Source organism: Lissotriton helveticus, chromosome 7 (assembly GCF_964261635.1).
Source record: "Lissotriton helveticus chromosome 7, aLisHel1.1, whole genome shotgun sequence".
Taxonomy (NCBI): Eukaryota; Metazoa; Chordata; class Amphibia; order Caudata; family Salamandridae; genus Lissotriton; species Lissotriton helveticus.
The window spans coordinates 1,430,389,406-1,430,404,959 of record NC_136068.1 but is presented as its reverse complement, the minus strand read 5'-3'; the positions used below and the strand labels follow the sequence as shown (position 1 = coordinate 1,430,404,959).

Below are 15,554 nucleotides of genomic sequence, written 5' to 3'. Positions count from 1 at the left end.
AGAGAAAGAAAAGAAAAAAGAAACCTAGACTGTTAACTACGGGTCTGGGTGCACCTACAGCAGCGCCAAGGGATGCCAGACCCCCTTTGAGCCAAGAAGAATAGGGATCTGGGGTAGTAAATGATAATACGGAATATATGAAATGCATTTAGAACATAGTTGCAACAATACAATCTTGGAAAACATACACTACTTTCATGAAACATAGTCAGTATAGTAGAGAAATCATTAAAAAACATGATAAGAGAACTATATAATAAGAGAAGAATATGAGGAGAAAGAAATGAAAGCAAGGAAAATTAAATAAGAAATATAAGAGGTGTGAAAGGTGGAGTGAAAGAAATATGAAAGTTAAGGGAGATAAAGAGAGAGATCCGGTACCATCATAAGGAGGGGGGGAGACAAGGAAATAGAAAGTATAGATGAGAAAGCATATGAATAGAAGCATAAGAAAACAGCAGAACTTATTAGAAAAAATACATGAAACCATCCAAAGCGGGATGAAGGAAATAGATAATGTCACGTTTAACAACAAGTACAGCATCACAGGAAAAGGAATGCATTGGAAAAAGGACCGCCATGGGAGAGATAACCACTTTGAGAAAAACCTGCGATCAGATAAAGAATCTGAGGAGGCCAAACTCCTAACACAAAAACATAAAAGAACAAGAAGGCATAAGCCACAATATGAAACGGAGAACAAAAGTGATCATACTACAAAAGGGAACACAACTTTAGCATAAAACGTGGACGAGAATAATAGGACAAGAAGAAGAGAAAACATAACTAATGAAAGGAATAAACACGGAAAGGGAACAAACCAACAATGTCATAGAAAAGGAGGGAAAGAGATAATAGGTAGAAGAAGAGGAGGGAAAACCATAAATTCATACAACAGAAGAGAAACAAAAGAGAATGATCAAAGACAATTTAAACATAGAGAACAATGAAACAAAGAGACATCATATAAAACCGGAGTAAGTAGGAAATGAAACATTTAGTGACAAGCGTAACAAGAATAACAACACCGTAGCTAGGGGAATGAACAGGGGGAAATAAAGATCTCCTGTGGGATGGATAATAGCCTTATAGTGTATAATAAGCAAAGCCTGAAAATGATTAAATAACTACAAAACTGAAAATCACATATTAGTAGTAAATATAGAAGAATAGTAGGGCATAGAACACTATATAGAACACTAAGGAAAGAATCTTATTATACCATGCAGTAAAATCTCAGTGAGCTAAGAAAGCAACAAAAGCATTGTGAATAATAAACACTGCAATAAGCTTATATAATAAGAAAAAGTAATAAAGCATTAAAGCATTAAAAGAATTCAGTCAGCATCAGATGGCGTCTTAAGAGGCGATCTAGACTTGTCTCTTTGCTTCGTATTGGTGTGAGAAGAGACAGAGCGTAGAGCTAAATCCTTGTCATCCTGAGAGCGAGGCAGATGAGTGAGATCTCTGCCACGTTGTCTAGAGTCAGGAGAGGTATGTAAATGAGACGTTGGTAAATTCGTTGATGAGGACTTGGATTGAGAAGATTGGGCACTGGAAGGAGACTGAGTTTCCATATCATTGGACCTGATACCATCCAGAAACTGCTGTAGAAGTACAGGATCGTAAAAGTCTTTGGACTCTTCATTCCTAGTAATACGAAAACGTGCAGGCTCAAATAATCCATATTTGATGTCCATTTGACGTAACTGGGGTCGCATGGAGAGAAACGCCTTCCTCCGTTCATTCGTTTCTTTAGAGAAGTCTGCAGCCATGTAGATGGTATGACCCTGAAACAGAATGGAGCCACGTGTACGAGCCATTGATAGAATCTGTCTAGTTTGCTCATGCCGAAGGAAACAAGCAATGATTGGTCTAGGTCTTGCAGAAGGTCCAGGACGTGGTGGGCCCAGTCTATGAGCACGTTGGAGCTCCGGAGGAGGAGTAAAAGAAATTCTAGTCAAAGTGGAAGGGCTTCACAAAGAAAGGACTTCGTATCTTGCTTTTCAATATTTTCTGGAAAACCAAAAAAACAGATATTGTCTCTACGACTGCGATCTTCCAAATCGATGATCTTACTGTGTAGGAAGAGTAGGTCTTGATCTGAACCCTGAACAGAATCCAGTCGACCCTCTATGTCCATTATTTTAGAGTCAATTACATCAATCCTGGTGTGAAAAGTAGTAAGTTCTGCCCTGATAGACTTAGTTTCTGCAGTCAATGAAGTCATAGCAATATCCAGGCCCTCCTGCCGTCGGTTGACCCCAGAAAGTTCTTGCAAAATGCGTTGCATAGTGTCAGACAGGGACTTGTCGCTCTGAGGTAATGCAGCTTGCGACGAAGGAGGTGACATAGAGCCATTACCTTTAACTGCCAAAGGAGAGGGTTGTTTTACCACTTCCTTGAAAAGTGGTTGTTTAGGCCCACAACCACCATTCCTATTGTTAGACATGGCCATGTACCGTTTTAGTGGTGGTCTGCAATAGCGAATAGAGGAAATATTGGAATATGAGGCAATGGTGAAGCCAGGGGTGTATCAAATAACAAGGAGGTAATAAATTGTATACAGCAAGAAAGTGACCAATACAAACAGCATAAAACTAAGGCCTGCAATCGGAAAAATTATTACCACATTGCCACAAAATAGCAAATAGTATATCACAAAACCAGTGAAGAGTTGGAGTAAGCAATCTTTCGTACCAAAACTACCTCATAAGCAAAGCATGTAAATACAGTAAATAGGTACGACAGTAGAGTAGCAATGTAATGGTGATAAAGTGGTTATACACATTGAGAAGCGCGCACTAAATTTGAGGGTAAACGCTTCTCAAAGAAGGAGGTAGCATGTGAGAGAAGAGAAATATCATACACTCAGGAATGCCTCAAAGGAAAGTATTGATATAGGAGACAGTGGCTATGAATAAGAGTCAGAAGTTTCATGAAGGCATAACTGGTAGATAGACAAACTGAATCGGCGGAGCTTCTCCGTCAAGCGGCCATCTTCCTGCGTGGCCAGACCACGCCCCCCCTGCAGTTTCTTCTTGACTGTACCGAGGTGAGCAGAGTCTCCACCGCTCTCAGGCACGCCGTTAAGTCTTCTTTTCAAGATGGCATACTTTTATCATTAGTACTGTTATGTCGACAGGTTTCCTTAAAAGGCAAATTGCATGCCTTAATATTTTTCGGAAATATCCCTGAACACGGGAATAGGGCTCTGAACTGTAGTTGGCAAACTATTTGATGTGCACAATATCTGTATGCGAGTATGTACGTTTTCGGGGGTACCGGGAAAGTCATTGTATGATATTACAGACACATGAAATTGTCCATCTCACCTAAGTGTTTGTTCTGCACAAGAGGGAAGGGTTTAGCACAAGGGGAAGAAGTTGTGCCCAAGGTGGTCCTTGGTCTTATTGGTCCAAAGAGTGATTTCAGCCTTAACGAATTCATGAGCTCAGCAGAGGTCTGCGATTTGCATAGTGTAAATAAACCACCTTCTGTGACCGCTCCCAGCGTGAAAGGATAATGTGTGGCAAGAACTTTTTTTTACATTTCAAGGTGTGTTATTTGGGTATAGGCTTCTCCTATACGTTAGATTACATAAAGTTAGAACAACATTTGCATCAACTAATCAGTACTAGACCACCGCACTGATCAATGTGTGCAAAAAATCATTTGGTTCAAGTTTTGTCTCTGCAGTGGACGGAGTAAAATGTATATGAGAGTCCTCTTGGTTAGGAATGACAGTGACCAAGGGCAGAATTCGGAACAGCGGGGATACGTGCAGCCCTGAGAGACAATACAGAGCAGTGATGAATGTGAGAGAGGAGAGAGGGAGTACGTAGAGAGAAGAAAAACAACAAGAGAGGAGTGGGTAAATTCGAGCTTAGTAGAAGGAATGGAGGATAGCAAATCAAAGATGGAGAGAGAGTGCAGAAATGGGGTGAAGAAAGGAAAGACAGGGAATGAAAGGATGCAGGGGAATGGACAGAGGAAAAAGAGCTGAGAAGGGATAGAAGGAGAAAATTAGAGCTAGGATTAAATATAGAGACAAATAATGAGTGCCCGGCAAGAGATAGACAGCAGTTCATGGTTGGAACGGAAGAGGGAAAAGGGCAGAGGTAACACGGATACAGAAAAATAGGCAAATCAGAAATAGAGGGAAAAAGAAAACAGGTATAATAGAGAGGATATATTGTTAGAGCAAAGACAAATGGCAGAGAGACCAGAGCAGAGGTAGAGGAAATTGCATGAGGGAGTACGTGTTGGAAGTGGTCCGCACCAGTGGTAGAAGTGGGAGTTGGCCTCCGTGGGACACTTTTTGGCAACAGCACTATTTCTTTTTTCACAGATAAAACAAAGGATCCCCCTTCCACCTTCTTACTAGTAATCCAGATAGATGTCATATCTGAAATTACAGCATGTCTTCACCTGTTTTCTTGCTTTATAATACTCTATTCCAATTGTTTCAATTATGAAAGTGAGCTATTTCTGCATTTGGAAGATGCCGATAATGTGTACATGAGAGTTACCTGGCCTCATTAAAGGTTGGATTGTTTTTTTGCTTTTCAATTCCTGAGCCAGGCGTGTCAGTAACATATTTTATGTTCTGCGCATGTAATTATGTTTGGCCTGCTTCAACGTCATACTACTCACTCACACATCTTTTGAGTTGCTGCTGTAAGTATGTGATATCGCGGTGTAGCCCGTACCTGGCTTGTCCATCTCCCTCAAAACTATTTGCAAAGGCGTAATGTGCTCATTAATTACAAACACATACAAAAGGAGATAAGATAAGATAATGTAAAAAATATAAAGGGATCATTATATTGTTGCTTAGAAGATGCATAGACATGACTTTGAAAGTTGCTACGGTCCACTACTCAGTTACTGGATCAGAGACATGATACTTTGGAATTTTCATGTACCTAGACCTCCTTACACACCTATGGGGTATGAATGGAGGAGCTAGTTTAGATGTGACCCTGGTAAGCTGTGTATACTACTAGGCAAGCTGCTGTTTCCACCAACCACCCTGCTGCTCTAGTCATGGTATGTTTAAAGATGTCATGGATGTGTAGTAGCACATATTGTGTCATGAACCAGTTATATTTGTGCTGTAATGTGGAAAGATGGCAAACTGATTGATATACATTTCACTTGATACAATCCATGTATTTTTTTGTGTTTGCACCTCCCCATCGCTGTATATTTGCAGCCAGCCTTTTTCTAGGGGACCTGTCTATCATAGATCTGCCAAAAGGTACCCTAATAGGGAAAATGTTTGGTTCCCAGTCACAAGTTAACTAGAGGACTTGTGGCCACATGTACAAAGCATTTTTGTGGTCAAAAACAGGCCCATTTGTGAACGCAAAAAGGGTTTTTGAAATGTACAAAGACCTATTTGTGATTCGGTAACTTGTTACTGAATTGCAATTTGGGTTCGCAATTCGGTGTTAGGAAGGGACGTGATCAGGGCATCATTTCCTAATACCAAATCACAGTGGTATGTATGAATGTTTTACAACCAAAATGTAGATCACAAAACATTTGCATTTCACCACCAACCTCAAGTAGGTGGCAACCCATTCGCCAAGGGAAATGGACCTCTTTACATTTGAGAATTGTTGTAAAATTATTCTTTAAGAATCTTAAAAAACTCAAAGAAAACGTGTCATTTTTCTTTTCAAAACACATCCCATTTTTCTTTAAAAAAATATGGGCTGCATTTAAAAAAAAAGATTGCTTTATTGAAAAAGTCTCAAAGAGGTGGTGGATTACTGACCAGAGCAGACCACCCTCCCTGTGATTTTTGGGATTCTCAATGGGTCACAAATTGATACCTACCTCATTAATATTCATGAGGTAGGTCTATTTGTGACCCACTGGCAATTGCAAAATGTGCAAAACTCACATTTGTAAATTGCTGTTTGAGATTACCAAACAGCAAATCACAAAAATTAGCTATTTGGTAATCGCAAACTAAATTGTTTATATGGGACCCCTACGTCACCTCTTGCTTCAAGACTCTGGCCTCTCCAGCATATATCACCAGATGAATTCCCGATAAATTACTTGCAGGGCTCTTGTGAGCTTTATAGGTCACATACAGGGCTTTAGGTGGAAGGAAAAAATCTAAGGGGGTCTCTCAAAGGGGCGCGGCCTATGTATTCAGGGAGTGGCTTAAAAACACTTAAGCTAAAAATCTGTGCTTAACATAGTGTGTTGCCCAACTGGTATTTTGCTGCTTCTGTCATTGCATCCAGATATACAATATACGTTTTATTACACCTAAAAGAAGCCAGGACTGATAAGGAACAACTATGGCTTTGTTGTATATAATATTTAAATTGTTTTGGTTTTTGTGGGAAAGGATGTGGCATAAAGGCCAGAGCTATCAACTTTGGAGATGGAGAAGCAGGCTTGAGTCTCGGGTCAGCTCAACATCTTGTGATTCTGGGCAAATCACTTAGGGCCCAATTACGAGTCTGGTGGTGCATTGACTGCCAGACTCTTGGGGGCGCGGCGGTGGCAGTCTCCTGACTGCCCTATTATAAGTCGGGCGGTATGAACGCCCCAGACCAACCACAGCCGCCAGGGAACCTCCGTTCCCTGCCGGTGTTGCGGTAGTGTAGAGGCATCCATATGCTTGGCGGGGCCGGCAAACATATTAGGGGTTTCCTCTATGGCAGGGTTTTTATGGTGATTCCTCCTCCATGAAAACGGAGAGGAAACAAAGGGGGCTCTCCAGTGCCCCTTGATGCCTCTGCGCTGTGTGGATGCAGCACACCATGGGGTACAACATGTGCTCCCCTGTGTGCATGCACACCAGTTCCTGCACGTCCATGCCACACAGGAACTGTTTCTGTCGTTCCCATTGCGGTGCTCATTTTTTGAGGCACCATTGTGAAAACGCAAAAAAAAAAGGCTAACGGACAGTAGGAAACTCCTAATCTGGTGGGCTCCCTGACCACGGCTTGGTGGTGCAGTGGCAGGGTGGATCTGGCACCACAAGTCCAAAGTCGTAATTAGGCCCTTAGGGCCAGATGTAGGAGAGGAAATACCGGTCGGTAACGGCCGAATTCGGCCGTTACCGACCGGTATTTAGGATTCGGCATGTAGGGGTCAGCATTTTACAGAATCGGTAATTTTACCGTTTCGGTAATTCCACATGTAGGTGACACTCCTGAGAGTGCCACAGGCCCTTAAGAGTCGGCATTTTACCACCCAATCCTATTGGGTGGTAAAATACCGAATTCAGGTGTGCATGCACATCTGTGCATGCACACCTGTGCCATGTGGCACACAGACATGCCCTTAGGGCATGTCTGTGTGCCACATGGCAAACATGCCTGTATTTGGGGTGCTAGAGGGTGTCAAAGTGACACCCCCTGCACCCTTGCAGGATTCGGTATTTACCGATTGGGTAAATACCGAATCGGTATTTCCTATTGATTCCTATGGGCTTCAAGGCCCATAGGAATCAATGGGCAATACCGATTCGGTATTTACCGAATCGGTAAATACCGATTCTTACCCATTCTGTAAATGTAAAAATAAATTTACCTACATCTCACTACTTCTAATTTACCGATTCATAAATACCGAATCGGTACAATTCGGTATTTATGAATCGGTAAAATAGAATTACCTACATCTGGCCCTTAATCTCCTGAGTATGTCTTTGCATAATATAAGTCGTGGGTTGAGTTTGTGCAATATAAAACTGCAAAGAAAAGCAAATGACATCAAAAGCAGAGACCTGCTGCAGTTTTAGGATTTTCGTTTCCACCTTGAGGATAAGGACCCGGTAGGGACTTGCCTCAGCACCTGCTTTTTAGAGCTGCCAGTGCAGGACCTGGCCACTTAAAGCCCTTGACCCGTGCTTTACTCTGCTTTAACATTCTCATCAATGGAAGATCATAGCATTTTTATATCAGTTTTCCTTTATTAATTGCTCTTGGACGTTTTGAGGTGCTTAGCTGATATGTTTATTCTATGAATGCACTTAGAATGAAACCATGCATTCTTTACTCTTTTAATGGGTGTCATTGTGATCTGCTGATACTTACCACCAAGCCCTCTGTCCCAATGCACCCCACCAAGAAGTTTTTTTCAGCTCATCCTATGCGCCCAAGGCTAAGCAATGAAACTTAAAAGCGATCATTTCTTACTGTATGAGGAACTTAACAGGGAAGGTTGTAGCTAAGAAACAGCAGCCTGCATCAAAATCTTTAGCGATGGGACAAAGGATGCGAAACGTGCACAAACGTCCCCCTTTTTTTTGCAAGTGTTATATGTTTATGTAAGAAGGGGAACCCATCAACGCATAAGGTCACTGCCTAAGGTTTTTGCGTGCCTTCAAACATTAATGTCTATCCTGCAAAATCCTGGCCAGGCATTGTTTGTCCACAGCCAACCACCAAAGTCATTTCAGTCGATACAGGACACCTTACAATCAAGTGACCTTACACTTGTTTGTTTCCAAACCACCCTCTAAATGTAAAGGATCAAGGCACTCTAGTGCAAGGAGACTACTTCAGTGCAGGGTGCGTTCTTAATGTGCCAATTGCTTCAAAGAGTTTAATTAGTTCTAAATGGTGTGGGCCCTGCTCCCTCCCCCGCCTTGTGAAAAGTCAATAGATTGTTGTTTGGACGCATAACTCAAATTCGAAACTGTTGTACTGAAAACAAAAAAAATCACTTGGTTAAAACTAAATACTAAAAACAAAAATCTACATTTCCCATCATCAACTTTGTTTCAATGTGTATAATGTATAAAATGGTACCCGAGCATCACATTTCAAAAGACAATAAAGGGCAGTTAGAAACTTAGGCAATAACTTCACCGCATTTTACACGTTATGCACGTTGAAAGAGGGATGGCTGGATTGGTGGGTGCATTTTTAAAGTCGCAGTATTTATTAGCCAAAATACCAATTTTAACAGACTCTCATTTCACCCATTGGAAATGCAAGCGGTGCTGCTCTTCTCAATCACATCATCAGCACAACCTTAACAGGCTGTCACCTTTAACACAGGACGTGCAAATGCTTCTAAAATGCCCGCTTTATCAACTGGTGGCCAACTCCTGAAGAATGATGTATGAGGTTTCTAATGGCAATGCTGGTGATGTCATTGGTGAACGTGTGATCGAATATCCAATCTATCTTTAAAACTTGAAACGATAACACATTATTCAAAACATAGCATGTACTCAAATATAAGACAAGCAAGGTTGTTGCTGTCAGACAGCCACACCTTGTGAGCATGTTGTCTCTGTATGCTATTTGACTTGGAGTCAGTGAACTTCTGAAAAGATTTGTACATCTGAAAACTTCTAGGCACCCCTGGGCTGAACTGTTGCCAGTTATTTTGGCGTATTGCCCAATACTAGGGTGTGGCCGTTTCCCAAGTCCCCGGAATTTCGTCTGATAAGGAAAGCAAGACACCGGAAGATGAACTGATTACTGTGTGAGTAACTGTCCAATGACACAAGCTCTGTTCAGCCTGGTATGCTGAGTTTCTGATCAAATAATCCAATATTATAAGCTGCTTTAGTGTAATGAGACTTAAGGCAAATTGATGTTGCTGTGCACAGTCATCCACGTATTTGGATGTATAAGAAGGGAGCATAACTACAGAGTAATAAGACCCTGTGGGTTACAACGTCAAGGTCAGATCAGTGAAGATGCCAGGATACTAGGACAGGCATAGGGGCAGTGTGATGTCATTAGAGTCAGTGTGTGTGTGGTTTAGACACATAGTGCAGAGTGAACTAAAAGCAGCACTAACACAGGACAAAAGTGCAATGATCAAGCATTTGCAGGCTGATGAGGTGATGTTTAAAGGGCAGGGCCTGGAACTTTTTCCTGAAGCCAAGGAATGATGATGTTTGACCGACTTTGACGAATTAAGAAAGGAATTTAGCTCCCACAATCTCTGCAATGGGTGAGCTATCTTCCTCAATTTTCCTTTTCAGATTCTTGCAATTTTACCACCTAGCTATCTGCAAATAACAAAGGTCCTGTCAGTAGCACGTGGTGCGGGGTAGGGGGATAGGGTGGAGTAATTGTACTGTCTGGCCCTTGTCCAAAAACAGTGCATTTGTGGTACTAAGGGATGTTTGCCAACTAAGAAGTGCACATTTTACACCCAGTGGTTTTTGAACTGCCTTTAGTTTTGCAATGCACTAATCAGTCACTCACTGCAATTGTAGAGGGTCGTAAAACGTCCTACCTCATGCATATTTATTTGGCAGTTTACATTTTGCCATCCTCTATGATTGGCAGCGAATACAGAGATGAAGGCTCCCAAATATCCATTCCCAAACAGGAAGTTGTCCCTCGAAGATAGCTTCCACTTAACAATTCAGTTAGCTACCCAACTCGAGTGTCAATACCGGAGCAAATGTTTGTGGCTGCAATTTCCATTTTCTAATTTGCAGTTTCCTCCACAAACCATTAATACCCCAGCACCATCCACCTAGGGTGTAGTTATCATTGGTGCAGCAGGTACTGTGGTGCTGGGGCCCAGAACCCTGATCATTCTTGTATTTCACTACTCCAACAGCTGTCTAAGGGGCCACACCTTGCTTGCACCTTGGCTCATTGCATTCTTGCTGCACTACTGCAACACCCCTTGTGACTCACAAATAGAGGGGAGAAGCGCCTTTCATGCGCATCCTATTTGCAATTTGGAAATGGTCGCAAAACCTCCTTTGAGAGTCGGAGCGACTTTCCTGAATTGGAAAAGAAGATTTGTACATTTTAACAGGAATTTTCAGGTGCAAACCCTGTGTTTTTGTGATTTTCCAAAGTCTTATTGTCTTACAGGAAAAGTTCGAAGATGCTAGATGTTCCGGACGAAATATTCAAATGGCAGTGACTGAAAAATTATATTATGACAACCAGGGACCTCCCTATACAGAAACCATTCGGCACATGGTCACATAATTCTTCCCGAGCAATCGAATGCTTCTAACACGCTTTAGGAAATCCTCTAAGCCAATTATTGCTGTACATTACATCGTTCTTTAGATACCAGGCCCACATGTAAACTTTTCTTATATGCACTGGCGCAAAGTATCTGCGTAGAAGGTAAAGCATTTCACTTTTTTCCTGTTGCTGTTTTTCTTACAAACCTTGAACAGTTGCCTTGCAGAAGGTGTGCTGCGGTTACCATTAAAGTCGCTTTACTCCTCTTACCAACTACTCCATTAGATAAGAGGGCCATCTCCATTGGCTCTGATCGATAGAATTGATGCTTATGGCCTAATTTCAAGTTTGGCGGACGGGATAGTCCATCACGAATGTTATGGATATCTTGTATCCTGCATTACATGGGCATTACATACTATGGCACTTATAATGCGGAGGAATATGTAATAATATGTAGTATGGAGCATTCAACTCGCCAATCTCTAAATTAGACCATTAGAATAAAGAAACCTACCAATGAATCATTACTTGATTACAGATGAATAGATAATATTGCATGGTAGGGGACGAGCCTCTGAATATTAATAACATAACTTTGATGTAATAATGTAACATTGTATAAGTAACTACAATAGTGGTAACTCAGCATTGTGCTTCAATGTATCTAAGCAAGGGTGACCATGTTACAGAGGAGTCTACTCTTGGCCAGTCTTGTTATGCTCCAAACAACCGACGTATACCCATAAAATTGAAAAATTAAAACATTTGTGAGTCACAATCAGCGCCGGCTCATTAACGTCTTGTTGATTTCGAACATTATTCAATTTGAACTGTAAAGTAGTTTCATTATTAATTTGCCACCCACTCACAACCTAGAAGAAATGTGAGAGGCGCGCGCCTTGCAGCTGGAGACACATTCATCAGCCGGCACAGACTTGCCACTAATCAAAACACGGCGCCCATGCTTCAATGATAGGCAAAGGTGATTCAAAGCACACGGTGTGACATACCATCAACCGATGACATCAGCATAATTATCGTCTTAAGTACGAGCCTAAACAAGTCCTATATTCCACATCTTTTAACTCTGAGGCTAGCAGATTTGTTTTACTCACCGTTGCTCCCAAATACCTCCTCGCAGGAGTACCAGATCCCAGCGTGGAAGTGTCGTTGGATGAATTTGTCGTCACCGGCTTCCCAGCTGTACTGGACCACGCTGGTGTCGTTGGAGTCGGAGCCGTTGACTCGGATGCAGTACGTCTCGCGCTCCTTCGCCTCGCTGGTGCAGAAGGGTTTGGGGACCTTCCTGGTCCCTTGGCACCAGTAACTGCTGCAGAAGGCGGTGATGGAGAACACGAGTGAGAGGACATTGAGAGTGAGGGCGACCGATGCTCTGTGCCTCCTGTCCATGCCCATCACACCGCCAAGCCCTCGCGCAGCGAGGAGACGAGGAGACTGAGATCCCGTCGAAGCACCTGCTCCAAGTGCCTTCGCGCTACTGTCATAAGCAGTCACTTGGCGGGAAGCGGGCTGCTTAATTTGCTTTCAACCAATGAAATTCTTAGCAAGTCAAAATGTACACAGCTTCATATATACTAAGGAAAGCATGGATACCGAATCATTTTGTTAAGGCACTCATAGAGGTAGAATGGGTAACAATACTTACAAAAAAAGGAACAAATTACAACAGTACATTTTCGATAAAAAAAAATCTATAACAATAGTTTTTTAACGGAACGGAGGGAGGTGACTACGTGTCACTGATCCATTAACCCCAGAAGCTCAGCCGCTTGAACCATTAACCCCCGAAGCCTATTTGGAGACTGGCACAGCTGGTGGTGAAAGGGTCCCTCCATACCTCGCTTTATTGAAATAAAGCTCCGGTCGCAGTTTAACTGAGTCTCTATAAATTGTGCCTCCTGTCGTGAGAGATAATCCCTGATCAGCTGGCGGAAGGGCAAGGAAGTATTTCAATCAAGGCACTTGTACATTGTCTCGCGCCGCTCGGCGTCCCCTGCACACGGGGGATTTAGCATCCAATCAGCCAGTAGACTGTTCATGTCTGGCTGAGCCGTGATTGGGATGCGAGGGTCAGTCTTTCCGGAAGCAGGAGCATCCCGCTAGGAATTGGGTAGTTGGAGTATTTTCAGTGCTGGGCAGACTGCTGGTTTGTTCGAGGTGGAAGGATATTTAGCATGCACGAGGGTTCGATCGCTCTATCTGGGGAACGGCTCTCATCATGTCGACTATTAGAAAGATTTATGGAAAATATACTGTAACTTTAATGAGTTGTGGGCCTTACAAGTGCAACTGCGTTAGCACATTTTACACTCGTACAGCTCTTTTAAGACCAGGGATAAGGAGTACAGGAATGTGTAACTCTGGGAAAACAATTGTAATTAAAATAAGAGCGGACTAGGGAAATATTTCTTGTTTTTTGGTCTAATAAAAACGAACATTGACAAAGTCAACAGGCAACAGGTCTAGCTTTAAATTTGAACATAGAGACATACATATGCTCGTGTAAATGGAGAGGGTGATTTAAGGGAGAAAAAGCCAATAATTGAGATGTTAATGGAGAAAGAGATTTAACGCAGAAGGCAATGTAGGCGAAATAATGCACAATAGCCTTATTATATTAGAAGCACGACATATGGTGCTGAATATATTTACTGTTTAATGCAACCAATGGGACACGTTCCCGTTTTGCCTATACATTCACTAAAAAGTAAACATGATGGCACGAAAATATGTGACCTTTGTTCTGTGGGCTTTTTAGTGTTACATGTTCAAAGTTAATAATATGTAACGAGGTATATATGTGCCAAACTATGTGGAAAGTACTTCTTTTACATTAAATTGGAAAGAGTATATCGAGGTACGTATAGAAAAGGGGTTTGTATATGAAAATATACAAAGTAATTACATAGGAAGCGGTAGCCAATGTTGGTTTCCTACACACACAGAATCTTACACCGCTGCTATACACGCACATATTCTATGTGTGTGAAAAGCGTAAACTGGTGTTGAATGCTTTGTAACTGTTCTCTGTGTTGAGGAAGCTCCCTTTGGTACTTCTCAAGTTCTAGCGGTGTTGTATGTTACTGAAGCTGATAAGTCACATTTTTCCCATATAAAGATCAAATCAATTAGCACTGAGAGGAAAGTGCAGGGTGCAAAATGGTAGCTAGAGCACACGGTGCTATTGAGAAAACAGAGCCTACGAGGGAGTGCAGGTAGAACTTGATGCTAAAAGAGTGTTTATGCTACTTAAAAAATAGATACAACATAGAGTGAAGCAGAATGTTGCCATGGGGGAAGTGTGGATGTCAGGTGGAGTCCCCACTCATGTCACATGCACTTGAAGACAGTTGGTTCTTGGAGAGGACTTCCTGAATCACTGGAGAATGTCTTGGTCCTCTATGTCATCATCTTTCTGCTTCTCTCTTTCGACAAGCAGGGGGCTTCCCCACAAGCATGGGCAGCAGCAGCAGCTGATAAACCAAGCAGAGCTTCGGAAGGGCATCTGGCTTAGGTCTTAATTTTAGGAAATAGGTCTGTGTAAATGTAGTTTCTTCTGGTACAATGACCCTCCACTTCATGATCACGGTTCTTGACAGTGACAAAGCCACCCACTGTCAGATGGTGATAGTAATTCTTTACAACCAAACAGTTTAGGGCAGATGGGTTTATGGCAAGAGGTCCCAGAATGAACTGACACCTCATGACACAGGGCAATTTGCAATGGCTTGCTTTGATAGGAAAGCATGTGCGAGGAAAGCTCAGACAGGATCTAAAGACAAAGGAGCTGGTAGATAAATAATGATGGAGTGGGTTGTGATGGTCTATCTATGTGCAGCATGCAAAAATAATAATTAATCGACAGAATGGAGAACAATGTCATACATTCACCCCAGTACAGACATCTGGGCCTAAATCCATTTTTTTTTTGTTCACCATACTAATCCAGTTTGGGCCTAGCCATATGCAAATCAGTCTCCAGCCCGAACTGCCAGGTCAGGTCCTTCCTGGACTGGAAACAAGCATCCTAGGACCAGATTCGGGGTTTCACCCCCTCTTCAGCCTGGATAGCTTGATTCCAGTGGCATGGAGATCACAGGACCCACATCTGGGCATACCGTCCCACTCGGGGTGACAAATGCAAAAAGAACAATTGATGGACAGAATGCAGAACAATGTCATACATTCACCTCAGTACAGAGATCTGGGCCTAAATCCATCGTTTTGTTGCTCACCATGCCATTCCAGTTTGGCCCCAGCCATATGCAAATCAGTCTTGACCGTGTGTCCAATGGGAACAGACCAGCCCGAAATGCCAAGCCAGGTCCTCCCTGGACTGGAAACAAGCATCCTAGGACTGGTTTCGGGATTTCACCCCTCTTCAGCCAGGATAGCTTGATATCTGTGGCATTGAGAGCAAACTGGTGTGGCGTAGTGGGCAAAAGAACGATGGATTTAACCCAGATCTTTTGTCTGGGGAGAATGTTTGCATTGTCAGCATGTAGTGTAGTTCCTATATTCCCTATAGGCTCTGTGCATTGGAATAATATATCCTATAGATTTGACATAGGACTTATGTCGACTAGGTCTCTA

At 42.4% G+C, this 15,554-nt stretch overlaps 1 protein-coding gene across 1 annotated transcript in view; it reads right to left on the bottom strand.

Annotated features, from left to right (window-relative positions):
• Nucleotides 1-12,356, bottom strand: part of LOC144767451 (germ cell-specific gene 1-like protein) — a 273,372-nt gene extending 261,016 nt beyond the window's left edge. The window contains exon 1 of the mRNA XM_078650875.1: nucleotides 12,056-12,356. Coding sequence (XP_078507001.1) covers nucleotides 12,056-12,356 — 301 coding nt within the window. The remainder of the gene's footprint in view (nucleotides 1-12,055) is intronic.
• Nucleotides 12,357-15,554: the final 3,198 nt, after the last annotated feature.